This window comes from Zonotrichia leucophrys, chromosome 11, assembly GCF_028769735.1.
Source record: "Zonotrichia leucophrys gambelii isolate GWCS_2022_RI chromosome 11, RI_Zleu_2.0, whole genome shotgun sequence".
Taxonomy (NCBI): Eukaryota; Metazoa; Chordata; class Aves; order Passeriformes; family Passerellidae; genus Zonotrichia; species Zonotrichia leucophrys.
The window spans coordinates 7,213,078-7,238,348 of record NC_088181.1 but is presented as its reverse complement, the minus strand read 5'-3'; the positions used below and the strand labels follow the sequence as shown (position 1 = coordinate 7,238,348).

At 46.7% G+C, this 25,271-nt stretch overlaps 2 protein-coding genes across 12 annotated transcripts in view; both read right to left on the bottom strand.

Moving 5' to 3' along the window:
- The window catches only part of CTCF (CCCTC-binding factor), a 34,806-nt gene extending 18,744 nt beyond the window's left edge, over window positions 1-16,062 (bottom strand). For 2 of the 6 annotated variants that reach the window (XM_064723252.1, XM_064723255.1), the window contains exons 1-3: window positions 12,480-12,496; window positions 7,979-8,091; window positions 4,316-4,410 (exon numbers count right to left, since the gene is read on the bottom strand). In XM_064723252.1, coding sequence (XP_064579322.1) covers window positions 4,316-4,369 — 54 coding nt within the window. In that variant the 5' untranslated portion in view covers window positions 4,370-4,410; window positions 7,979-8,091; window positions 12,480-12,496. Of the gene's footprint in view, window positions 1-4,290; window positions 4,411-7,978; window positions 8,092-12,479; window positions 12,497-12,523; window positions 12,644-16,044 lie in introns of those variants that run through there. The other 4 variants (XM_064723254.1, XM_064723253.1, XM_064723256.1 and 1 more) reach the window with 4 other exon arrangements.
- Window positions 16,063-23,664: 7,602 nt separating this feature from the next.
- The window catches only part of RIPOR1 (RHO family interacting cell polarization regulator 1), a 31,640-nt gene continuing 30,033 nt past the window's right edge, over window positions 23,665-25,271 (bottom strand). For all 6 annotated transcript variants that reach the window (XM_064723248.1, XM_064723247.1, XM_064723245.1 and 3 more), the window contains one exon: window positions 23,665-24,628. In XM_064723248.1, coding sequence (XP_064579318.1) covers window positions 24,531-24,628 — 98 coding nt within the window. In that variant the 3' untranslated portion in view covers window positions 23,665-24,530. The remainder of the gene's footprint in view (window positions 24,629-25,271) is intronic.

Genomic DNA, 25,271 nt, shown 5'->3' with positions numbered 1-25,271 from the left:
TTAACTTGAGAAAAAAAAAATTAAAACTCCAATAGACACACTGAAGCCAAATGCTGTCAGCAAATTTTTGATAGTCACAAAATAATGAGAAGTATCAGCAAATACATTAGTGCAAACAACCTTATCAACTTGCAGCATATTCAGGCCTTGAATTCAACTCAATCTACATACAGATCCCACTGAAAAACTGACATGGCTGTCACACTTGTAGATTAGCCACTTATTAAAAATTGCATGGGAGTGGAAATAAAGCCTAATGTTAAAACATGGGAAACTTATGTTCCTCCTGCATTCTCTGAGAATCCCTTTGAAAGCTGAATAAAGGAATAAACAAAAACTTTAACTAGGAGTCTGCAGTTATGCACTGTATATGCCACTTAAAGCAAGAGAAAGATTGAAAAACAACCAAACATATCCAACAGGGTTTATAGACAAGAGACTTTTTTCTCCCCTGCTTGAAGTCCACAGATGTCTATGTAGGTATTTTAGGGCATGAGCAGATGCAGATTAGCTGCAGGAGGGCTTGGCCATTCTCCTTCCCACCATGACACAGCCATATCTTCTCCCTGAAAACTCTCCCAGCTAAGCCCAAGGTAAGGCACTTGAACAGGTAGGCAGCCTTTCCAATTCCTCCAGCAGAGCTACCCTGAGAAGAGATGAACATGGCTGAGTGTAACTAACTCTAAAGCAGACAGACACATGACCAAACAGGCCAGCTGTGCCTTTCACATGCAAAACACCAAAGAGTTACTACCAACAGGAGAAACTAAAACATTGGGTAAATTTCTTTCACCAAGTAATTTTCTCACAGTAAAAGCTTAAGGCCTTCATTTGGCTACTGCAATCATTTCCATATTCACTGGTTATGACTGCTACACCCATCTCCAGCTGTTTTCTCATTTCCTCCTTGCCACTTACAACACTGGTACTGAAAGCAAACAAGAAGAGTAAAATGGACAACATTTACTGCAGCTTTAAATTAAAAAAAGGGGTATTCTCATTAATCCACTATTAAGCAATTATTCTGAGAAATATTTCAGCATCTTGGAGGGCATAAGGAAAAGCAAGAACCTAGAAGTAAAAAAGCAAACTTCACCACAGGTTAATAAACAACTTTGTTGTTCCTCTGCATGAAAAGGGGCCTGTCAAGATTATGCCCCAAGAAATACATAAACCAGCTATGGGAATGAGAGCTGCAATTGGAAAATGCAGAGTTGTAGAAGGATGGTTTCCTTGAAGGATGGTTTCTTTGAGTGCTGACCCTGTGAGAGGATCAGAGAAGACAGTGCTGGTGGTGATTACCTAACCAAGGTGTCTGTGCTGGGAGGTTGGTCCAAATAGGACAAGAAGAGCACATTGTTCTAGGGAGTGATTCAAAGCTTTTAAGTGGATCCCTACTCTAAACTGACATCTACAGGAATTCACTTTTTCCTTACTAACAAGACAGGAGACCAGATTTTTAACCTGTGTAATAGTTTCATGGTCTCTGTAAGACAGCTAAACACAGCACTCTCTATCCAAAGAGCTGCTCTCAGCTTTTTCCTTCACACTGACAGAATAATTCACCATAATGATCTTCACTGAGAACTAATTTGGCCCAGATGTTATCAGAGGTGATCTTCACCTTCAACCCCTACAAACTCCCAAGGGCACAGCCAAGGCAGTCCCTGGCTGCAGGACATTCCTCACCCACAGCCAGCTTGGTGCACTGTTAGAATCAAAATGTATCTTGTGCCATTTCTTTACTTTCCCCCTTTTCTTTTTTCTCTGCTCCTCCCATAACCTATAGGAGAAATCTTCCTGGTTGCTACTCCTGCCTAGGGATCCCAGCAGAGCTCTTTCCAATTTCATTGTGTTTCAAGAGATGATGCAAAGCAATGAGAAGCTTCATTCAGCACTGACCCCTATTTTTCAGTCAGCACACACCTGTGATCTCCTGCAATTACTCAGAATAAAGCTGACCTTTCACTTTGGATCAGAAACTCAGGGAGTTCATGCAAGACATGGAAACAGAGTATATACCCAGGGCCCCCTGCCAGGCAGAAGGAAACTCAACTCCACATCTTTCCTCAGCTGTTTGCTGAACAAGCTCCCCCTTAATCCTTGCACCTGACAGGGGCAGAAAGCCCCAGATCATGGCTCTTCCAGAACTAATACTGCTAATTCTGCTGTAATAAGCTGCAGCCTACAATGGAGAGAAAAGCAGATACAATAATGTCAACTGCTTGAAACTTGCACTGTGTAACAAAAGATAAAAAATCATTGCAGTTACTGACAACAAATCCCACACATATTCAAGTCATTTGGGATATCCTGTAACCTGACAAGGAAAGCCTTGATGAAGAAAGCAGATTGATAAAAGCATTTTCAGCTATATTTCTGGAATAGTTTTTTTCCTTACTTTTATTTTAGATTTGGAGAATTAAAGGTCTAGTGAGAAGGTAACAGCAACAAAATTAGTTAATGTTCTTAAAATTTGTTTCATTCTTAATTTCTCCTTCAGTTCCTATCTACCATTCTTTCAAATCTCAGTTTTATTTTTTCACTATGTCTTTCAATAATTGCTAGTGCATCTCACTAAATGACATGAGGTCTTAATTCATTCAGAGAATTCTCTACCGAAAGCTGGGAAATGCAAGTGAAATATACTCTTAGCAATAATTTTTTTTTAAGTTTCCCTTTTTAATTTAGTAAGGAAGTCATCATGTTTTGCTAACCTGAGAGTCCATTTCAGAAGGACAAACACAATCTAATCAGGTGTAGGATACAGGAAGACTTACACTTCAAAAGAAGCAGTCACAAAGGAATTTCTTTTTAGCTGATGTTAGATCATAAAACTAATCAGTCCTTCCCTTTTACAGGTCTTCATAATGCAAAAGTGATGAAGGAGCTCATGAAAGACCATTAGAATACCTGAAGGTATTAAATTGAAAATCAAAAATTATTTCAGATTAAACAGCCTGTAAAATCCATTGGCACAAAAAGTGAAGCCTTATACTGTAGGCAGAGATTGGAAAAGATTCCTAGTTTTATCATCAAGTATTTGTGGTCATTTCTCCCATCACACATTAATTTAGGCTTTCATTTAATTTACTGGCAAACTGCTAACAGCAGAAGATATTTCTTCAAAATAAGTCTGAGCAGAACAGGATTCTTTGGCCATCTGATGTAGGGTTGCATGATTCCAAAATGGCAACACCAGCCACTCCCACACCTGAAAAAAAGACCTGTGCAACAAGTTTCATGGCATTCTAGAGACTTCATAATAAGTATCTGGATTTTGTTTTCCTCCAAGGCTTCACCTAGATGAATAGGTATCCAAGAATAAACTTTTGGGGAACAGCTATTTCTTTTATCTTTGCATATGTACTCACTAAGTAGTGATACTCTACCAGGACAAGGGAATTGAGACTTCACATTGGAGGAGCAGGAAGTGCTTATCCCTGGGATGGTAACTTGGGTCCTACCCATGAACAACAGCTGCCCATGCACTCTTAGTCACCTCACAAATCACAGCCTGACGCACATAAGGAGAACTAAAGTCAGTGCTAGTTAACCTAATGTCAGGCTGTAGCAAACACTGAGGTGCAGTTTACTGTTGTTGCAGCAGGAACAGGAAATTCCAGGAGAGTTTTGAAAACACCTATGGCAGAAGGGTGGTGGACAAAATCTCCCAGAGCCTAAATTAAGACATCCTTGCTTTTGAGTCACAGAAAAGTTAGTCTGAATTAGTAAGTGCTGGAGCAGACATAAACAGAATCAAACCCAGGTGACTCCTTTAAAGTGACCCTCATACTGAAATTTTAAGAAGCTTCATTGTTTTACACATACCCCTAACTCATTTGGACTCTTATTCCAAATATGCTCATACACCAAGCCCTAAAAGTGCTACAATCAACCTTCAAAGCAGATGAAGCAAAAAACCCCCAAAACCCCACAAAGGCACTCAACCTTGGAAGAAAAAAACCCTTTCTCCCAGGAAGCAGTAAGGTCTCATTTCCAAACATACCCACTGTGCAAAGAAACCATATCTGCCTTTAAACTGCCCACTCATTGCCTCCATCAGCCCAACAATACCTCATGTTAGCTCAAGCACCCTCAAAACTGCAGCTACCATCAGGAAACCAAGCCAGGCCAGAACTCACCCAGCCAAGATTTCAATCCAGACTAGGTCTCTGGTGTGCCCCAACACTAAGGGCAGCCAAAAGAGAAGCAGGGCAAACGGGTTTCTACTAGCACAATGTTAAGCTTTATGTTCAGGAAACTACTGCCTCAGCATGGAACACATACCACACTTTAAACCCCCTCAATTTACATTTATGTTCTTGGCGCTTCTGCACTTCTGCCTGGACTGATTTGTTCTCTTCATGCTGGCTATTCTTCATGCAGCTCCTGAGGTCACAACTCACTCTGGAACAGAACAGATGAACTAGTGAAACTACATAAAAGAGAAAGGTAAGGGGGGTTGGGGAGGGGAGAGGGAGGGGGGGAATAAAAGCAGAGTTCAATATTTAATGCTTGTTTAACACAGGTGTAGTCCCACACCCCTAACAGAACTGATAACTGCTTGAGGACCCCTTCACTTACCAAAAGAGCCATAAGCAAAACCAAAGGAATATTTTAATCAGCTTTAATACTTTCACTAGGATGACTGAACTCATTTTACAAGCTCCTCTACCTACTTGTTCTCAAACTCTTTAGCATTCACAGTTCTGACAACCTAAAGCTCTGGATGCCTCACATCAGATTACAAGTGCAATGTGACATTTTAGAGCCAGCTCTGCCTACTTCAGATGGCCTCTCTGTCCTGTGCTGTGGAACAGCACATCACACACAAGGAGTTTTTACTGCTGAGAGGTGTAAATGAGAGCAAATGTCACTCCTTACACTGTCAATGCAGCAGTGGATCTACTGCTTATATCAAATAACAAAATCAGCTCTAACACAGTCCTAAACCTTGCCACCCTGAGGAAGACAAGGCTCTCTGCTCACTGAAGCAAGCTTCATTACCCTTATCAATTAAGGGCTTAAAATACCCACATTTACAGAAATACAGAATTTACAAGACAGCACATTACACCTTTCTGTAATCCTTGTCAGTGTGCAGTGTGCACACATGCTCAAAACCCTGGGAATGGCAAGGAAGTCCAGAGGAGTGATTCTCAAGAGAGGCATGTATTCTTGCTGCACTCAGTAATGAAGGCCAAGCAGTGTTGGATTTCACACTAGTTGGATTTCACACCCTTTGAATTTAAGTGCTTCCCCTCCAGGTTCTTCTGTCATTTATTTAGTACAAGGCACTCAAGTCTGGGTCCTGCATTTATTACTTGGCAAGTCTATTTTTAATTGTTTACCAGCTTCAAAGAGCATTACTGATAAGAGGTTTGTTGGAGCTGTGGATGTTCAGTGATAGTGAGCTTTTAAAAAAATTTGGAAATTATCTCTTTTTATTTAACACTCACTCTGCAAAAATCACAAATGCTACATACAGGCCCTGACCAGGAAAGAGGATGCTCAGAGGATACATGGGGTGTGCTCCACTGCTAAGGGCATATTGAGACTGCTGATGCAAGCTGCATCATTGCCAGGTTCTGTGCTGTGCAACACTGGAAAAGATTTCCTGAACTTTACAAACTTTTCAAGTAATGCAGAAAAGCCTCAGGAGAGAAGGAGATCTCCCTTCAAAAGACACTTGATACAAAATTAACACCTCCCACCTGGAATATTATCACTTTAGAAGTTTTGTCACACACACAAGAGGACAACAGAACACACTGAATTGAATGGAAGCATCTATTTATCCACTTTGGGTTTCCTGAAATTTTGAATCAAGAAAAATCAGTTTTCTTCCATTTTTCAAAACTAATCTTCTGCTTGGGAAATTATTTAACTGTAAAGAAAGCTGTTTTAAATCAAGATTGTACCCAAACTCTTATGAGGGGAAAGAGAAAACAAACCAGTAATTGCAGCTCTTTTCTACACTGAAGACAACACAAATAGAGAACATTTCACAGGGATCTCTGCAGATTAGCACTGGTGGTGAGTTAATGCAAGGCACAGCCACTGCCCCTCTCTGTTTACAAGGTAATGATTCTCATTAAGGAAATAAGTTACTGGAGTTTTTTAAGAGATGTTTTGAAGCTGCTTGGACACCACTCAAGAAGTATCAACCCACTAATGTAAAATCCAGGGAGCTCCAAAAATGCAAGGTCCCTTGTTCTGATCCACTCCAAGGGAACATCCCAAAGGGAGAGTAAGTCACTTCTACTCTCCTTTACTGCAGAGATGACACAACTTCTGTTAAATACCTGGTGTATTAACACCTGGTGCATTATTTTCTGGCATAAAATAACTTGCATGAATTTACATTCCATCAGAGCTTTGACATTTGGGCAGTGTTTGAAAAGCTTGAAGGAAAACAGACAAACTGAAAAGTTGAAGTGCTTCACATGTCCACTGCTGAGCTCAGAACACATGGAAAGAACACACCAGCAGGCTGCCAGAACAATGAGGTGGCTGGAATACAAGATCTACACAGAAGAATGACAGAGTTAGCTGTGAAAAGACCATGGGGAGATCCTACTGCTGCCTCCAAAGGGAAGCAAAGAGAAGATGGAGCCACACTCTTGGAAGCAGAGAGTCAAAGGACAAGTGCAACAGACCAGCTGCAACAATGAGTGGTCAAACACTGGAACAGGTTGCTCAGAGATGCTGTGGAAACGAAAATATTTCCTAAATACAACCCTAATTGACCTCATCTAGCATCAGTGCTGGCCCTGCACTGAGTCAGGGATTGAATCAGGGTACCACAAGAAGTCCTTGCCAACCAAAATTATTTTACCACTCTCTGGCACCACATAAAATGAAGGATATACTTAAACTTCAAACACAAAACATGGAGATATTTTTCCATGTATGCAGTTATAACTATGATGCTCCTAGGACTGACATTTACTGGTTCAGCACTCATTTCCACACAAGATGTAGAGGCCCTGGAACACTTCTGCAAGCTCTCATATACTGATCAGTTCTTCAGCAAATGAACAGATGTACTGTAACTCTCAGCAATCTACTGGGGACCAGCACTCTCAGAGTGGTGGATATCCAAATCCACCCAGTATTGAAGAGAACAGCATTAGAAAAGCACAAATACTGTGGTTTATTGTTTAGGAGACAGAGAATCACATGTGCTATGAAGTACAAAGATCAACAGCAGATCTAGAGTCCTATAGGGACTTCAGTAAGAAAAGGATGAAGCAGTATTGACAAGAGACTTTACTACTTTTTTTATAATTTGCAGGAGAAAACCCAGGTCCACAGTGAATAAATCTAAACTAATAAAAAAGGAAAAATCTGTCTTTGAAGTATTGAGGGCTACTGTATCCTCTTTTCCCCAGGATGTTAACAAGAAATTGTATCTTGTCAGATAGGCAACAGGAAAGGTGCCAAAAGGCAGATGAAAACTCTCCCTTGGCAGCCCAGGACAGCCTGTTTGCAGAGGCAGCACATCATAGTGACCAACAACTGCACTGGAACCAGCACTTCTAACCAGGAAGAGCCAGACTGGAACACAGCAGGACAAGCATTCAATGCCATCTCTCTCCTTTGAGAGATGGAGAAATCATCCCTAAGGATTTGCCTGCACCAGCCACTCAAAGCAGATGTCTCCAAAACCATTACAGATGGCACATCAGGCAAGTGAGACATCAAAATATTTCATAGTTGGTCCACCACACTGTCATGGAGGCTCACAAATTCTTCTTCGTGTAGGTCAAAATGTTGGTAGGACAAGGAGAGGATGCAGCTGCTTTAACAGGACACACACTACAGGAGCAAAGCAGAAAGTAGTCTGGGACCATGTAATGCTCCAGGTAGCTCAGAGCAGGCAGGAGTCAACAGCAGTCACTCTTTGGCAGGAAGGAGAGAAGAGTATTAATAAACATGGAAGGTAGGCAGGGATCAAGTAATCAATGAGTACCTTTTGAGTATTCAGTATTGCCACAGGAAGCGATAAATCTCTCTTCAAAGATCAGAAGTGGCAGTAAGTTATATACTCAGCAGGAATGCTGGATAACACTAACTTCTTCCATCCTCCAAAAAGAAAAGAAAAGAAGAAAGGTTTTAATAATCTGATAAGCTTTGAAACTACTAGCCTTCAAAAATGTCATTTTTTTCCAACCTGTAATCTGGAAACTCCTGAAGTGCCTTTAAGGGGTTTTCTTGCAGTATATACTGAGAAAGCAAAACTGAAGCTTAGATTGCACTTCCACTGCAAACAGTTTAGGACACAGGAGAAAGCTACTGGTTAAAATGTGATACTGTTAACTTATGTCATGGAATTATATGATCAAAACCAGTGGGTATTTTTAATTCAGTAGCATTTCCTGCTTTCATTTTAGATCTCTGGATGTTAGAAGTGGTTTCAAGGGAAGAGCTTTGCAAATCAAATACAAGGAGACAGAAAAACTATACAAGAAGCTGAAGTAATTGGCCAAAAAAAAAATCCCTACTGGTTCTACTGCAGTGAAAGGCTCTTCCAGGAGCCAGTCCAGAGAAACCATGTCTCTTTCAACATTAAACAATGGCAGAATTCAATTGCCTGGACAACAATTTTAAACATACAGGGAAGTTTACAGCTCCATTTCAAAAGAGTAAAAAATGTTTACAAATAGCCAAATGCTGCTATTACTACTTGTACTCTTGGCTTCCCTCACAGAAAGCCTCTACTTACCCCAAAATATTTTGGGGCATGGTTCCATGAAGACTCAAATCAAACTTGAGGCATAATTTTTTCCACATCCACTTACATGCTATTGCTTTCATGAAGGAAATTTTGCTGACCAGTTCATCACCTGGGGATGCAACTGCCAGCACATATGTGGAAGGAGATGGGGTCACAACAATCCTGATGCAAGCCAACCTAATTTTCCAGAGAAGCCTTGACTTTCACCTCCCTAAATGCTTTGGTGTTTATTCCCAAAAGAGCAAGAATTGTAAATTTCCTTGTATAGCTTTTATCAATAGGTTAGGAAAAAAATTTAAAAATTCCTTTATCCAACATGAGCATTTAAAAAAGCCCTACAAGGACAGATCACTGTCCATTTAGTGCAGCAGTCTGTCTCCAAAAACTCCAGCAGGAAAGTGTGTAGGGAGAGCAATCAGTCATGTCTGTGGTTTACCACCCTTATCCCAACATCCAGTCAGGGGATTAGGGATCATTGCCTCTGGACTTGTGGATCCCCTTCTGAACCTACAGTGTCTCCACAGTCTCTTACCAAAACAGGTTTCCCATCAATTGTGGTGGATTTACCTCATTTTTTACTCCTACAAGCTACAGGCTCACCACAAAACTCCCTGCATTTACTCAGGAAGTTGGCCCTGTGTGAAGCACAGCAGCCAGACTGGGCACAGAGTGAGTTCTGTGAAGAGCTCAGGGGGCAGCAGCAGTGACCCCATTCACCTTCTTATGAACAGCCAGGAAAAACCAGAACTGCCAAACTCAAGCATCACGTGCTTCTGTTGAAATTACCACACAGAGGAGCACATGGATTACATGCAAGTTTGCTCTGTAGCTCTGAGTTCTCCAGATTACATCCCCTTTTCACCTTTTTAATATAAGATGGGAAAAAAAGCCTTAGCTTCCAGCAATCTCCACCTAGAGATGCTTATGCCACCATCAAGCTGTTCACTGTAACATCCCTGAGAGCTCAGAAAGTGTCAAACACTTGTGTCAAATCTCCACACACGAGGCATTAACATAGCTTAAAATTGAGTTGTTTACTCCTTCTTCCACAGCTTTATGCTTCCTAGTTTAATTCCTGATGAAGTCAGTATTTTACTCAGCATCCAGTTGAAAACTAGGATCACTGCAGATAATATAATTCCACACAACAAACAACAAATGCAATATATAAAATGAGTCAATAAATAATTTTATGTAACACAAAACTTTATGGAGCTATGCTTTCTTTAGTGGATTCAATAAAATCACCTTGCCTCACCCTCTGTGCATTTTCCATGCTTAGAAGCAGGAAGGAAGAGCCCCTTTGCTGATACAAAGACTGTCTGGGCAGCAGTGCTTGTGCCAAGGTCCTTGGGCTGCTTGGTAGGCAGTGAGCTGGACACAAGCCAGCAGCTTGTCCTGGCAGCAGAGAAGTAACATTTATCTTTCCAAAGGCTCCCCAGTGCCACAGCCTCAGATCAGGATGTATTAGCCACAAGTCTGGACTGAGTATTCAGGACACTATTTGACACATCCCCAATATATATCAATATCTGCTTATTTTCCCCCATTCAGAACTTTTACTGGTTTGATCATATTCTTGATTGAAAAGGAAAAGTCCTAAACCTCTCTCTGCTCAAAAAGAGGAAAGGTGGATCAAGAGAAAGAGAAGAGGAGGTGCTATCCAACCTTTTTCTTTAGCACCCTGGTTTATCACCAAGTCTGACCTCTTATGATGACAGTTCTCTAAATATACATGAAACAAGAAAAGGTCAGCACCTTGCAGCTGGCTGAAGTAATTTTCAGGGCTTTTTCCCCACAATCTGGATTCAAAGACATTAAGAAATAAAGAAATATATGACTGTTCTTGACATCAATCCATTAGTTAACCACTCTCTCTGTGAGGAACTTAAGCCTTTTAATTTGAACTTACTGGGTTACAAATTCATATTGTGCTTGTCAGCAAGATTAGAACAAAATCACCAATCACTAACATCCAGTATTATTTTGTAAGGGACATATCTGAGGACTCTCATTAAGTCACCTCAGTTTTGATGAGAAGCTGCTCATGTTTAGCATTTTACTGCATGGCAATACAGCTTAGTTTTCCATCAAATTTGAGATGAATTTCACACAGTAATTTTTTGAGGGTTTTGAGTGCTGAGGCCAAAACCATATGTAGGATTTTGGGAATGACATCATCCCATCCCACAAGATGGGCAAGAACACACCCATGCTTATTCCACTAATGCATTTAAGAACCACATTAGGTTCTTTGTCACAGCATCACCTTGGAAACTTGTGTTTATGCTGTTTATTCACTATGACTCCAAAACACACTTCAATCACTGCTTTCTAGGATACCATGTGCCTTGATTTCAATTCAGCTGAAATACCTGGTTCCCAGGTGCACAGCTTTACATGCAGCAGCCTTAGCACACACTGGACTCGATTTACTCCACCTGACAATCACAATGGCTGCCTTAGTGCCCAGTGATTTTCCATGAACCAGAAGTTTATAATGAACAGTTTTTAAACACATTTTTCCCCAACAAAATGATTAATGAAAATAAATTGTGACAAGCAACTACTAGTTTTTGCTGAATATCCATGGAAACTATTCACTCTTGTACACCCCCAGATTAATCCTGAACTAAATGGAATTTACTGATACTCAGTACTAATATTAATATATAGTAAGGTCATCATGAACAAGTCCTTTAAAAAAGTCAAGAAATGTATTTTACAAGCTCTTGTTTTCTTAAAGCCTTTGTTACTGGGATTAACACTTTTCTATACTTTAACTAAATTATGTACTAAGAATAAATGGGAGAGCTGGTAATAATGTGAACTACATGTGTGTTAACACCATGCAGAGCTAGTCAAACACCCAAGGTGTTCTGGGCACCTGCCACCCTCCCTGCACAGCCATGTTCATCCACTCCACCTCCTTTCAGAACTGACACATCAGCACTTCTCTGACCTCCTGGAATTTCACTACTGTTCCAAAGTGCATTGACTATAAAACATCCCTTTGAATACTGCAGTTAAAAATATTCCAGTAGTGAAAAATGTGCCAAGGTAGATGTCTCTCTCACCTCCCAATGTACTCTAGTGGGGGGCAGTTTTAAAGGGTTTTCATGTTAAGTTTTGGCTTGTGCTTGGTTTTTTTTATGTACTTTACCTGTGGATGTTTGAGACATATACAGGCTTCTAATGATGATGCATTATTAATACAGACAGGGGTGCAATTCACATGCCAAACAATCTGGGATTTGCCTTCTGTTTTGCCAGAATTTGACAAATTCAAAGATGTCAATAAATTTTTTTACAGTGTGGGGAAAGATATGCAAAACAAGATTTTCAGTATAAGATGAACTTACTTAACCCTGTCTTTACATTTGAGCAAAGCTTTCCAGTGAAACCTGTGAAGCTTTAGACATTTCAAGAGTTTGCAGCTATATCAGAACAAATAAGATGCTGCTGCTGACTGATATAATGTGTGTATCTGGGCAGGCTACTTGCACTACAGGAGAAGAAAATACCCTGTAATTCAGCTTGCTACCATTATACAAGCCCTTGCTGGTGTCACTGGTCAGAATATTAACTGATCACTGCCCTTGTTTTTTAAAAATAATTTCAAACATTCCTGGCCACACCTCTTAATATGAGTCCCACACAGCACACTGAAATCCTCAGGTAGCTGACAGTAAACTGTGGGAGGGCTTGAACTGAGGGGGGATCTCTAAAAACAAACCTTTAGAGAAGAAATGCAGCTCTATCTATGACTCAAAACTTCACCTGCAGGGATAGTTAGAGAATAATGCTTCGGGAGTCCATTCTATCAGAGATGTCCCCTAAGCCACTGCACGTTAACTGCGCCATTCTGGAGAGCTGGCTCTGCACTACTTCTCTTTTCACCTGTTAAGAACCACATTGGAAGGAAATTAAGATTTTATAGCTTCCAAATTTTTTATAATACTGAGGAAAACTTCACTTTAGCTTTAATTTACATAAGATACCCAAACTGAGTTGTTCTGTGTACAGTAACTTAAATGTTAACATGATCTGAAACATAAAACTCCCTACTCACCTTCTGTTTATTCTGCTCTTCTTTTTGAGGTTATTTTATTAATAAGAGAAAAACAGATCACTCAGCTGAGCAGCAACTCTTTAGTTTTCATATTAAATATATCTGCAATAAGCATACCTCAGTTCTTAAAGACTGATGAATTATTGGAGAGATCTGGGAGAAGCAGCAGAACAGGGTGCTGTAAATGAAATTCAAATATCCTTCAATAAAAGCAGTATTTTTAGCTATAATCAGGACAGATTCTTTCTACGTTTCAGTAAAAAACCTGAAAGAACAAGTGCCAGGTATGATCTGAGCCATTGTTACCAACACTAAATATAAACAACAAAAGGGAATTTCCTGGATCTGGGTGTGTGTCTCTAAGACCATGTAGGTTACAGAGTAGCAGAGCTTGATACTGTATTGACATTTCAAGGTTTAGTATAACAAAGAGTGAACTGGGCATCTGAACTAAAGCCAAATGGATGAACAGGGGTTTACAGTTAAGCAAATAAATCAGTACATTCAGTAAGTTATCACACACAAAACAAGCAGTCAAAGCTTTGGTGGTTCTCAGCTTTTGTCAGTGTGTGTCCTCGTGTGCAGGTAAAGCAGTGGCTGCTCTTTATTACACACATTTCTAGGACACCTACAAGCACATTTGGGATCCTAAAGCTTATTACTCCCTCGAGCATTCCCTCTCTGATAAAGAGGTAAGAGAAGCTAAAAGTTGGCAGGATGGGGAATTAGGGAGTTTTTATGCAAATATAATCAATAATATAGCTGAAAGAGCTCAGGTACAAAAATCTGCTCGGACAGAGCAGGGAGAGCTATCCAGAGGTCAGTGGAACCTGTTTAAGCACGAGGGATAAGTACAAGGAATAGGCTGGCTTTGATCCAAGAACAGACAGGCCTAATAATATTCAACATCCAACTTCCAAAAATCTGGAAAAGCAGGAGTTCTCGGACATGAAGTCCTAAGGGGAGGAGAAGAAATTAAATTCTGGAGTAGGCTGTGCACAGAAATTCCTTAGCAAGTTAGTAATCCCATACAATTAGATTTTTCAGGTAAATGCTGAACAAAGTCAAGAATAACACGGGTCAGCTTCTGGCGTTTCAAGACACAGCCCTGGGAGCGCAGCAGGCGGGTATGAACCTGCAGCCCCAAGAGCTGGTGAGGATGCACACAAATTAGCTACAGATCACAGTCAAGATCCAGCCTGCTCACATGAAAACAGCTCTTGAAATAGCTCCTTCCCTCAGAAACTCTGCAGGCACGAGTCACCAGCAAACTTAACGCTCTAGTGACAGTTCTCCAAGCTCTGTCTGAGATGGACGAGCCTTGCTGTATCATTTCAGTTGCAGGGCCACTGGAGGCTACAGGAACTTGAGTTTTGCATCTTTTGCTCAGATATTGCTCCTCAAAAATATCCCACAAAGTTTCTTGAGCCTTTCTGTGCGTCCTAATAACCATCCATGCACAGTGGATGACCTTAAAACTGAGCTGGCCCTACACATCCAGAAGAAAAACAAAATGGAAGTAAAAATCCATCAACCTAGAAAAAAAAAAGGCAGCAAGCACTGCTTTGCTCTTAAACTAAAATTACTCCTTTTTTCAGTTCTGCTGATGTCCTCTACACTGAAGGAAAGTGTTAGGGGGATCGTTTAAGTAAGAACAGCTTGAATACAGCACGGAATTATTTCCAATACTCAACGGGCTACTACAAATTCAACAGGCTCGGCAGAAGATTTAATAAACTGGAGAATTTGAGACGATATTTACACACTTCCTGCACAGAAACAAAAACACGTACACTGGAAGTGGCAAACAGTGTTTTAGATGCAGTGTTTTAACGACACCTCTGGAGTTTATTACTAGGATTCAGTAACTGGCCAGAGATGAGGAACAGCCATGCTTGTATTTAAGGGGAGAAATGCTCGGCAAAAAAATAGGAAGTCACAAACAGGAAAGCGAGCTCATTTTCACCAACAGGCAAGTCCTAAGGATTACACTGAACGGAGAAGGATCCATACAACACGACAAAACCCTTCTACCGAAGTCATTTCACAAGGTTAACACAAGGCCAAATCCGATACCATATAAACATATATTCTAAAGAAATCTAAAGCTGACATAGAGAACAAACAGCAAAGCGTTTGGACACAGAGCATGTGCGGTTTCCTCCTCTGCATCACAAAAAGAATCGGGTTTTGTGCCTCCCCCCCCAAGCAGCACAGACCCATGGAAGGGAGGGAATAACGCCGTCCTTTGCCATTAAATTTTCGGGCTCCATCCTCGGGGCAAGGGCCCGGCTGCGGAGGCCCGGGAGGTTCCCGGGGAGGCGCCCCGCGAGTCGGGCAGCCGGGCCAGGTCCCAGCAAGTGACACAGCTGCTCGGCGGCTCGGTGGCAGCCCAGGCGCTCCCGATCGGAGCCCCAAGCCCCGTGGGGACCCCGGGCCCGAAGTGGGGTGGCGGGGACGGGACGGGGGGGGAAGGGCGGACACAGAACGGCGGGGCCGCCGCGCTCCGGGAGCGGCGCGGGGGGTGCGGGGGGGCTGCCGGCCGGTCACCGCGGCGAGAGCGGGCGCCCCCCAGCCGTGCCCGCCCCGGTGCTGCTGCATGGCGCTGCTCAGCCTGCCTTGCAGAGGGAGCTCGAGTCCCGCTCTGCGCCTCGCAGCGCCTCTCACTCCGCCGCACACGCCAGCGCAGCGAGGCGGCGGCCGGCGGGAGCGGGACACGCAGCCGTCCCCGCGGGCAGCGCCCGGCCGGACAGCGCGGCAGGACACGGGCGGCGGGCGGAGGGCGCCGGGCGAGCCCCGCGGAGGTGCGAGAAAGGGGGGGAGCGGTGGCGAGGCGGGAGGGGAGCGGGCCCGGCGGGGCGGGGGAGGGGGGGGAAAGGAAGGGACGTGCGGGACGGGAAGGGAAGGGAGGGGGCGGTAATGGGGCGGTTAATCAGCGCCGGTGGCGCGGTGGAGGAGACAAAGGAAAGAAAATGGAGTCGGGGCCGACGGGTGGCGGCGGCCGGGGAGGGAAGGAGGGCGGGCGGCCCGGGCGGTGCCGCAGCCCAGCGCCGCGCTGTGGGGAATGGCGGCGGTGGCGGCGGCGGCGGCGCGGGGACGGTAGAGGGAGACAAAGCCCCCCTTGCTGCCCCGGCGGCGGCCGCTGCGGGGCCCCAGCCGCGCCGGAGCCCCATCGTGACACCTAGAGGCCGGAGAACGCGACTGCAAACCCCCCGCCGCCGCCGCTTACCTGCGCCCCGCGCCCCGCCGAGCTCCCTCCGGCCGCCGGGCCCCGCCGCCGCCCCGCGCCGCCCGCGGGCCCCGCGGAGGAGCCGCCGCGCCCCGCACGCCCCGCCGCGGCCGCCGCCGCTTTAAGCGCCCCGGCACCAGCCCCGCGGTTTAATCGCTCCACAGTCGCTTTCGGACACAAAATGGCGGCGGGCGGGGCACAGTGCGCACGCGCCACCCAGCGCGGCTCTGCCGCGGCCGCCGGCCCGGGCGGGGGGGAAAGGGGGGGCGGGGGGGGCCGGCGCGCGCGGGGAAGCGGCCGCGCGGGGCAGGCTGGGAGGGGCGGGCGGGGCGGGGCGGGGCGACAGCGGGGCGGGAGCGAGGGCGCGAGTCGCGCGCCAACTTCAAACGCGCGGGGCCCGCGGCGTCACCCGGCGCGCGCCTGTGCGTGCGTGCGTCACCGCGTCACGTGCCGCCGAGGGGCGGGCGGCGGGGGGGGCCGGAGGCAGCGCCCCTCCCTCCCCTCAGGGCAGCGCGCGGGGCGGTGTGAGGGGAGTGCTGGGGAGCTCCTGTGTTAGTGCTGCCCCGAGATCCCCGCAGCGGCCGGCAGTCCCAGCTCTGCACGCCGCTGCTCTGCCGGAACTGCCCCTTCACCTCTGCAAAACTGACCCCCTCACCTCAGCCAAAACTGCCCCTTCACCTCTGCCAAACTTCCAGAGCAGGAGGGTGTGCCTCAGCTCGGTGGGAAGGAGCTCCTCAGGAGAATAAGGGCACAGAGGAAGTCCATCCTCCATGCTAAGGAGGGATTTGGCCTAGTTGAAAGACCCGAACTTTCCTTAAACTGGAGGAAACCCCAAAACTGAGGAGTCAGTACAATCATGAATTAATCAGCAGGAAGGTCATAGGACAGTTTTGTAAATGCCAACAATTGTCTGGAATTAGGGTCTAGAGGGGAAAACGTGCAAGGAGTGGCTGAGGACACTTGGCTTGTTCAGCCTGGAACAGAGGATGCTGAGGGCAGAGCTCTCTGTGGGCTTCAGCTCCCTCAGGAGGGGCAGCACCGGTTGCTGCTCCCTGTGACCAGTGACAGAACCTGAGGGAACAGCATGGAGCTGTGTCAGGGGGAGTGAGGCTGGCTCTTGGGAAGAGATTCTTCACCCAGAGGGTGGCCAGGGACTGGAACAGGCTCCCCAGGGATGTGGTCACAGCACCAGGCCTGACAGAGTTCAAAAAGCATTTGGACAAGGTCAGGCATGTGGTGTGATTCTAGGGGATATCCTGTGCAGGACCAAGATTTGGACATGATGGTCCTTGTGAATCCCTTCCAACTCAGGAGATCCCAGGATTCCACAATTCTGTGATTTAAGATGGTGTTTTCCTGGTGTATTTAAGGACCTTAGGCTTGCCAAGCTCATAATCAAGTAGGACAAACCAGCTCCAGTCAGCTTCAGCACAGCAGGAATGGTAGATGTGCTGCCAGGTATTCAGTAGGGAGCTTCTGGGAAAGTCAGCAAGGTTGATTTCCGTCAGAAGTTAGACACCATGGTGTTTTCTGTCCACAGCTTATCCCCAAAAGGTGAAAAGAGCCACGGCACCCTTGATGAGATGCATGAATTTATCTGAGGATACTCAGGGGCTTGCCTTTTATTTGCTGCAGTTTCCTGAGTTGCTGAATCTTCTGGGTTTAACATTTTTTCTCATCTCCAGCAGTGCTGTAGCAGCTCCAGAGCTGATTGACAGGCAAGCTGAGGAGAGGAGAATTCTATGAGCTCATGCTGCATCCTCTTGGTATTTCCTTACCATAAATCCATGTGAAATGGAGCAAGAGTAATGGGTTAAAATATTAATAGTTCAAAAATCAGACGCATTGGAAGGAAGCTGCATTTTTTTGTTCCTCTTAACTCCATCAGTCGCTGGAGGACGATAAGGCCAGGAATTCAGAGGTAAATCTAAACGTAAAAAACAACACAAACCTGTGGTGGGAGATTTAAGGCTGTTAGCGTTAAAAATCTTTCCTCCAATTTGTGCCTCTTTAGATATCACTGCGCATTGGGGTAAAAGCTGTTCAACAGCCCAGGCGTCACCACAACCTGCTTAACAAGTGACAAACCCATCAGAAAAACATTAGCATACATTAGCATGTGTAAACTGTCCCTTAAATGCTGGGATGAATGATGGTGAAGACTTGCTGAGCTGCGCTGTGCAGAGGAGGGTCCCTCTGCCAGGGGAGTTGGGCTGAGAGTGAGATCAGGCCCTGACCCGGCTTTACGGGTTTCTCCTGCCTAAGCCTAAGCTCTCCCGAGTCCTTGCAAAGCAGCAGAGCGCCGTGGGCTGTGCTCTGAGAACCAGCACTCCTTTGGAGCTTGTTGACAGCCCAGAACAAGTTTCCCTCTCAGGATCATGACAGCAAGATAAGTCCATTAGCCTGTTTCAGTGGGGCATTGGCAGCTTACCGAGGGGCCAGAGGGGATGAGCTGTGTGGGTGCAGCCTTGGCTGTAGGAGAAATAAATTATCTACAAAGCAATGGTAAAAAGCGACCATTAATTATGAGAGGTGATGATGTAGCCCACAACCATGAGCTCCTGGGTCTTCATTGCATGAGAAATTTGAATAATTAAAACAATATCCACAAAGTGGCCATTAATTCAAGAGGTGGTGTAGCCCACAGCTGTGAGCTCCGTGGTTTTCATTGCATGAGAAATTTGAATAATCGAAACAATATCCCGAATTTGAAGGAACCTCACAGGGATTTTTGAGTCCAATGTTGGACAATCAAAAGCTTTGTTAAAATAAAAAAAAAAAATCCCCGCATCCATTGCCTTCCGTTTAGCCACTGGATGAGTTGGTGTAGAAGGAAATTAAGCTAGCACAGCACGAAGAATCTGCTCAGAACATTTCTGTGGTGTGAGTTTTTAAAAAATCACGTACATTCTAAGCTGTCAAGCCATCAGTTCTCACGCTGCAATTTTTGGGAGAATGGCATATCTTTCGTCTGTAGCCATGAATCTGCTTTAAGCTCAAAATTTAGCTCAGGCACGAATCAAAATGGAGAGGAGCAGTGGCTGTGTGTGAAACTGCCTCTTACCCTGCTTTAACTACTCACCCAGGGCAGGGTGTAAATGGTTGCTAATGAGTCCTCTGCCTTTTGTTTGAGCCATTCCACGGCAAACGGTCGCATCTTCCTAGTAGGAATGTCGCTGTTTAGGAAGCAGAAGGTTTTTGTCCTGGCAAGCACCAATTCATGGACTTTTCCTGCCAGGAGAGTCTCGGGCCTTCGAACAGCGGGTGCTGGGGGTCTGCCCTACTGATCCTGGGTTTCCTCACTTGGAGGCGCTTTTGAGCTGATTTGCAGGGAATTCAAATCCTCAGTATCGGTCTCTGAGCCTGTCCAAATGAGACACCCAGAGGCAGATGCACCTTCTAGAAAAGTTGCCTTAGCGAGGCCTTTCCCAGAGACACCTTGCCCATGAGCACAAGGGAAAGAACTGAGGCCAAGGAGCTCCTGACCACCTTGCTGAGGCCTCGGGTGGGCTCACCCTCCTCATTCCAGCTCCAAGCTTCCATCACCTTCACAATCCCTCAGGAGTCACCACTCTAAGTCAGCTCTAAGGAAGGCAGTAGTCGAGCTTGAGAGCATTAAATTAAGTTTTGAAGGCTGCCTAGAGCACCATTTGGTCTCTCTGTGAAACAAGGCCCCAGCTGTTGCCCCAGGAGTGCTCCTTGGAGAGCAAGCCCATACAGATGTGCCTGACAGCCCTGCAAGGAACACGTCAGTGCTCATGAGGAGGCTGCTGCTTTGCTGTGGTTCAGCTCAGGCTGCTTAGCTGTTCCAATCATCTCTAAGTGCCCCAGTGAGTGCCTTGGAAACATGATTTTCCACAAGCCTGGGAAAAGGTGGGAGGTCCAACTTTAAGATTGCTCAGACTGGAGAGTCATAAACTGCAACCTCCAAAAATGACTTTGCATCAAGATGTAAGTGATTTCTAACACAAGGGCTGATTGGAGCTTGTAGTGCCACAAAGTGGCAGTGTCTCCTTGGGGTCATCCTGGCTGGTGGCTGCTCTTAGTGTCAAACCCAGGCAGCTGCACCAGCCTGGATGCTGTGCAAGAGGAGGGAACATTGTGCTGATGGTCTTCAGGGGCTCCTCAGGACACTTTCCCAAGACTGGCAGGTAAAAAGCCACCCTGCAGAGTGCTCCAAAATCCGTATGCACCCTTCCAATTAAAAAGGAAAAAAAGCAAAACCAGCAGTAAGCAGGGAAAAGGAACATCTTCCCCAAGCCAGAGCACATGGATAATGTAACTGTGACACAGACACCTCCCACGGGCTGCAGCTCCTGCAAGAAAAGCAAGTAGCTGCTGAGCACAAGCACGTCCGTGCGGGAGGGGGATGTTTTAAGTGCTGACACAGATTTGGCTGACAAAAGCAGTGCTGGCACACTGTCTCCTTTGAAATAACAAATGCTGCCACAAAACGTGCTCTGCGCTGCTGGGTCTGTCCCTGGGTGTGAAAGTGGCTCCCAGGGAGTTCACCCATGAAGCTGAGAGGTCCAAAAATCAAGGCCTTTTTGTGAGGTTCAGTGCTGTGGAAATGGCAGTCCTGCAATTCCAGGTGACCTGGTGGTGTCCATAAGGCAGAGGTCTTTGGCAGTGCCAGCACAAACCCATTCACAGCAAGGGGCTGGGCAATAGATTGTTAAGTTAATCTGTTTGAGGTTTTTTTTCCCACATGTTCTTACAGCCACATAAATAATGGGATTATTCCTTGCAATTCCAGGAGCAGAGTCATTTTGTCCTGGCCTGCAGCTCCCTGCCTACCCTGACAGAAGTCCGCTTTCCTGCTCTGATTTCTTCAGTCAAGGTGTAGCTTATCTTGGAAAGTGGAATTGTGCTGCAGGGAGGGGACAAGGTTTTGGCAGGGCAAGGAGAACACCCAGGTAGGTGAATGAATTAAATTCATGGCTTTGGCCACTGGAACACTGGGCTGGTTTTTTTCAGCAGTTATTGCAAGGGGAAAAGAAACCAAACCAAATGTGTGGGAGGGCTGGAACACTTTCTACCTCTCAGGTGCTCTTGTCTGCAGTTGCATGTGCCAGCTGGGACCTACATCCCTCATCTCTTGCTGCTCAAGCTGACAGTGTGATGCAGTGCTCTGGGAAAAGCACTGTGCTTCCCTTCTGGAGCTCATCCAGCCCCCTAAGCAGGTGGAAGAAGGCTGAGGGATGAGTGATACAGCAATGTCCCTGGTTAGCCCTCCCTGCAATCCCATCTGCAGATAAAACTGCATCCAGAAGTGGTCATGCTGAAGGGGTGTCCCAGATGGGACCACATGCACCACAACATGCTACATTCTGCCTGAGCCAGCCCCAGAAAGCTCTGCTACAGTGAGGAAGGAGGAAGTGAAGGCTGCAGCCTCTTGGTATGTACTTATAAACCCTGGGAAGCACTGATGGATGGGTCTTGCTTGGCCTGGGAGCTGTAAATCCCCTGCTCTGCTGGTGATGGCAGTGCCCCTGCTCTGGCATGGGTGACTGGCAGGGCTGAGGGGATGTCCCTGTCACTGCTGCTTTTGGGGGCATCTTTGCTGCTCTGAACTACTCCCCTCCCAGGACCATACGGGCCACTAAGATGATTAAAGGATTGGAGCAGCTGTCCTGAGAGCTGGAAAAATGAATGCTTGGGAAGGGGGTTCTTGTCCATGCCTGATTGGGGGATAAAGAATCACAGAACAGTAAGGTTGGAAGGAACCACTATGGATCATCTGGTCCAACCTCCCTGCTCAAGGGGTCATCCTAGAGGGCATTGGACAGAATTGTGTCCAGATGGTTTTTTAATACCTCCAGTGAGGGAGACTCCACACCCTCTCTGGGCAACCTGTTCCTTTGTGTGGTCACCCACACAGTGAAGTTTTTCTTCCTCATTTTCATGTGGAACTTCCTGTGCATTAGTTTCTGCCCATTGCCTCTTGTCCTGTTGCTGAGCATCACTGAGCAGAGCCTGATCCATCCTCTGGCACCCTCCCTGCAGATACTGACAGACATTGATGAGGTCCCTTCTCTGTTGTAACTTCTGGAGGCTGAACAGCTCCAGCTCCCTCAGTCTTTCATTGTAAGAGAGATGTTCCAATTCCTTAATCATCTTTGTATCCCTCTGTTGGATCTGCTCCAAGAACTCCATGTTTCTCTTGTACTGAGGAGCCCAGAACTGGACACAGCATTTGAGATATGGCCTCAGATATGGAGGGGCAGGATCTTGTCCTGCTGCCAATGCTCTTCCTAATGCATCCCAGGATACCAGTGGCCTTCTTGGTTCCCAGGGCACACTGCTGGCTAAGGGACAGCTTCTTGTCCACTGAGACTCCCTGGTCCTTCTCTGCAGAGCTGCTTCCCAGCAGGTTGGCCCCCATCAGGTACTGCTGCATGGAGTTATTCTTGCCCAGGTACACACCATCACGGTGGATGTTTGGGGATTTAAACCAGCAGAAGGTGATGGGCAGGGTTTGAGAAGAGGAAGGCAAATGATACAAGCTTAAAAAAATCACAAGTGAAACCACAGAGACACATCACAGACAGAGGGGGAGCAGTTCTGGAGTGCCCCCAGCCCCACAATGACACCATGCAGGATATAGGGGCAAGGGCCCCAGCAGCCCTGCTTCATGATGCAGGCAGAAATATCCAGGATCCCTCCTCTCTGCCCAGCCCAATCTGGAGGTGGCACAGGACCCAGCACTCTGCCGTGCCTGTTGTCACCTCCTCCTTGGTGGGGCAGAAGGCTCCATGTCACCAGCCACATGCTGCCAAGGCCACTGAACTCAGGAAATTTAATAAAAGCAGTGAGAACCAATCATGTTGGGAGTGTCAGGGAGGTGGCCCCACCATGCTGCTGCACCTTGCTGTCACAGCCACCAAGAGGGCAGAGTTCCTGGGAGAGCCAGAGGAAGCAGTGCTTCCTTCTCAGCAAGCTTCTGAAAATCCAGGAGCTTGTTGGTGCTGAGGAGCTGCACAGGAAGGGCACAAAAATCTCCAAAAACCTCCAGCCTCAGGGAATCTGGTGAGGGACAAGCAGCAAAGGGGGACACAGAGAGCAGCCTCCCTCCCAGCCCAGTGGTGTGTCCCTCACACAGCGAGGTGGGGACAGCGGATATCCTGGGACAAGGCACAGCCAGTTAGGCAGAGTAGCTCAAAGGGTGGTTTAGCATTCCCTGTCACACCCATCCGGTGTGGGAACATTTGGGAACATGGTCTGGTCACCACAGCTGCTGTAATCTGCTTCCAGTGCTAGACATGGGTCCTTACTGGTCCAAACTGGAAGTCAGGGCCTAGATAACCAACAGCAGCTGGAGATGGGGAATGTGTGGATTTACACACACACACAGACACACACACAGGAAGGGCTGTTTCCATTTCCAGGGCAGCCCTGGTTTTGGTGGCCCCCATCCTGTGTGGCCACCTCCTATTACCTTGGGTGATGCATCCCATGCTGAGCAGCCAAATTTTGGCAACATTTGGCTGAGTTGCAGGGCCAGAAATCACAATTATTTCCCATGACATCCCCTGTCATCCTCCAGGCAGCTATGCTGACACCCAACTTGCCCTGCCCCAGGGCGCTGGGACCAAAAAACCACCCTTACAGCGACACCGACACTCTTTAAAGGTTTTTATTTCTGCTTTAAAATCAAAATTAGTCATTCTCTGTAATTACATTATATATAGATTTATAGAGACAATATAGAAAAGAATTTTTTGCTTTTGTTTTTCTGCAAAAATCTGTAAATAAAAAATAAAATAAAACAAAACAAACAAAAAGGTGGCAGCTTCTGTCCATCCGTCTGTCCATCCCTCTATCGCTCCTCCTGCCCCTGCCCTCCACAGCACTTTCCAACAGGCCAGGAAAGGCTCTGGGCTGAGGCCACATCTCACTACACTCCCTACAGCCACAAGCCAGGGAGGGACAGGAGCACGTGGAGCTGGAAAGAAGAAACGCCAGCAGAATATATTAATATCTTATATTTCATTTTATTTAAGTCCCGGGGACTGCAGGTGGCAGAGGGCAGCAGTCCCCGTGGCCCTGGCAGCTCCTGGAAAGAAACAGCAAGGTTTCCAAAGTGCAGGTCCTTCCGGGACAGGGCGCGTGCCCTCGAGCGAGAGGAAGGCAAGAGGAGGCAGAGCAATCCAGTACCTCTCCCGCCACCCCAGTCCTGGCAGCTGGAGTGGACGAGGGGGGCAGGAAGGGTGGACTCCCTGGGTACTTTAAATAGCGATCAGAGGGTGGGATGTGCAGCGAGCCCCCTGCCCAGTGGTGTGGAGGTGACACCCGTGGGGCCGGTGGCCGGGGACAGGGAAGCGGTGCTCCGTAAGGCAGTGTGCGGCCATGGCGAGCTGCCAGCAGGCGGGGTAATACTGTGGTGTGCTGCCGGGAGCGGAGCTGCCGGGTCCCCAGTCCGTGCAAGCCCGGGTGGCCCAGCAGTGCCTTTGCCCTCAGGGGTGGCAGGCGGGTGTGCGTGGGTCTCAGAAAGCTGTACTGGCCATGCTGGCTGGTGCAAAGATCCGCGGGAGGCTATCCAGGGTCTCCTCCAGTCGCCGGTGAGCTGATTTACCATCTTCCCCTGCAAGTACATGCCACGGTCAGTGATACAAACTGCAGAAGTTCTGTCCCCTGCCAGTCCCTGGCCACCTATCCTGGCCTAATACCTGGTAGAGCTGAGCCTGCGTGCTATGGCCACAGCATGGAAACCTCTCTTGTTCTCTATAGCACACCCCTGGGCAGGTCCCAGATGGGATCTGGATCAAAAAGTCCCCAGAGCTCCCGATTCAGAAGTTGCAAATCCCGTTCTCATCTGCCCACGCGGGACAGGGTTAACCTGTGTTTCAGCTGCAGGACTGTTGGCTTGTGGAGAGCCTCACTTGGGGCCAAGGTGGCAATGCTCAGGGCTGTGCCAGCTCCGGTGGCTCCAACAGCTGTGCACATCTGCATGCACTGGCATGGGGGTCACAAGGGCTCCCCAAGAACCCTCAGGCACACACAAGGATGCACACATCCATGCTACAGGCTCACTCTGAGCTCTGCCTGCAAATCTGCCCGCAGCGGCCATCCCCAGCAAGAGATGGTGACATGGACAATCTGCTGGGACATAGGACACAAGGCATCTACATGTGTCGGGGTGCCAGTGGGATGTGCACTATCAACAACCAAGACACACAGACTCCAAAACGTGACACAGCTGACAGGCTCTAAGACAGAGACATTCG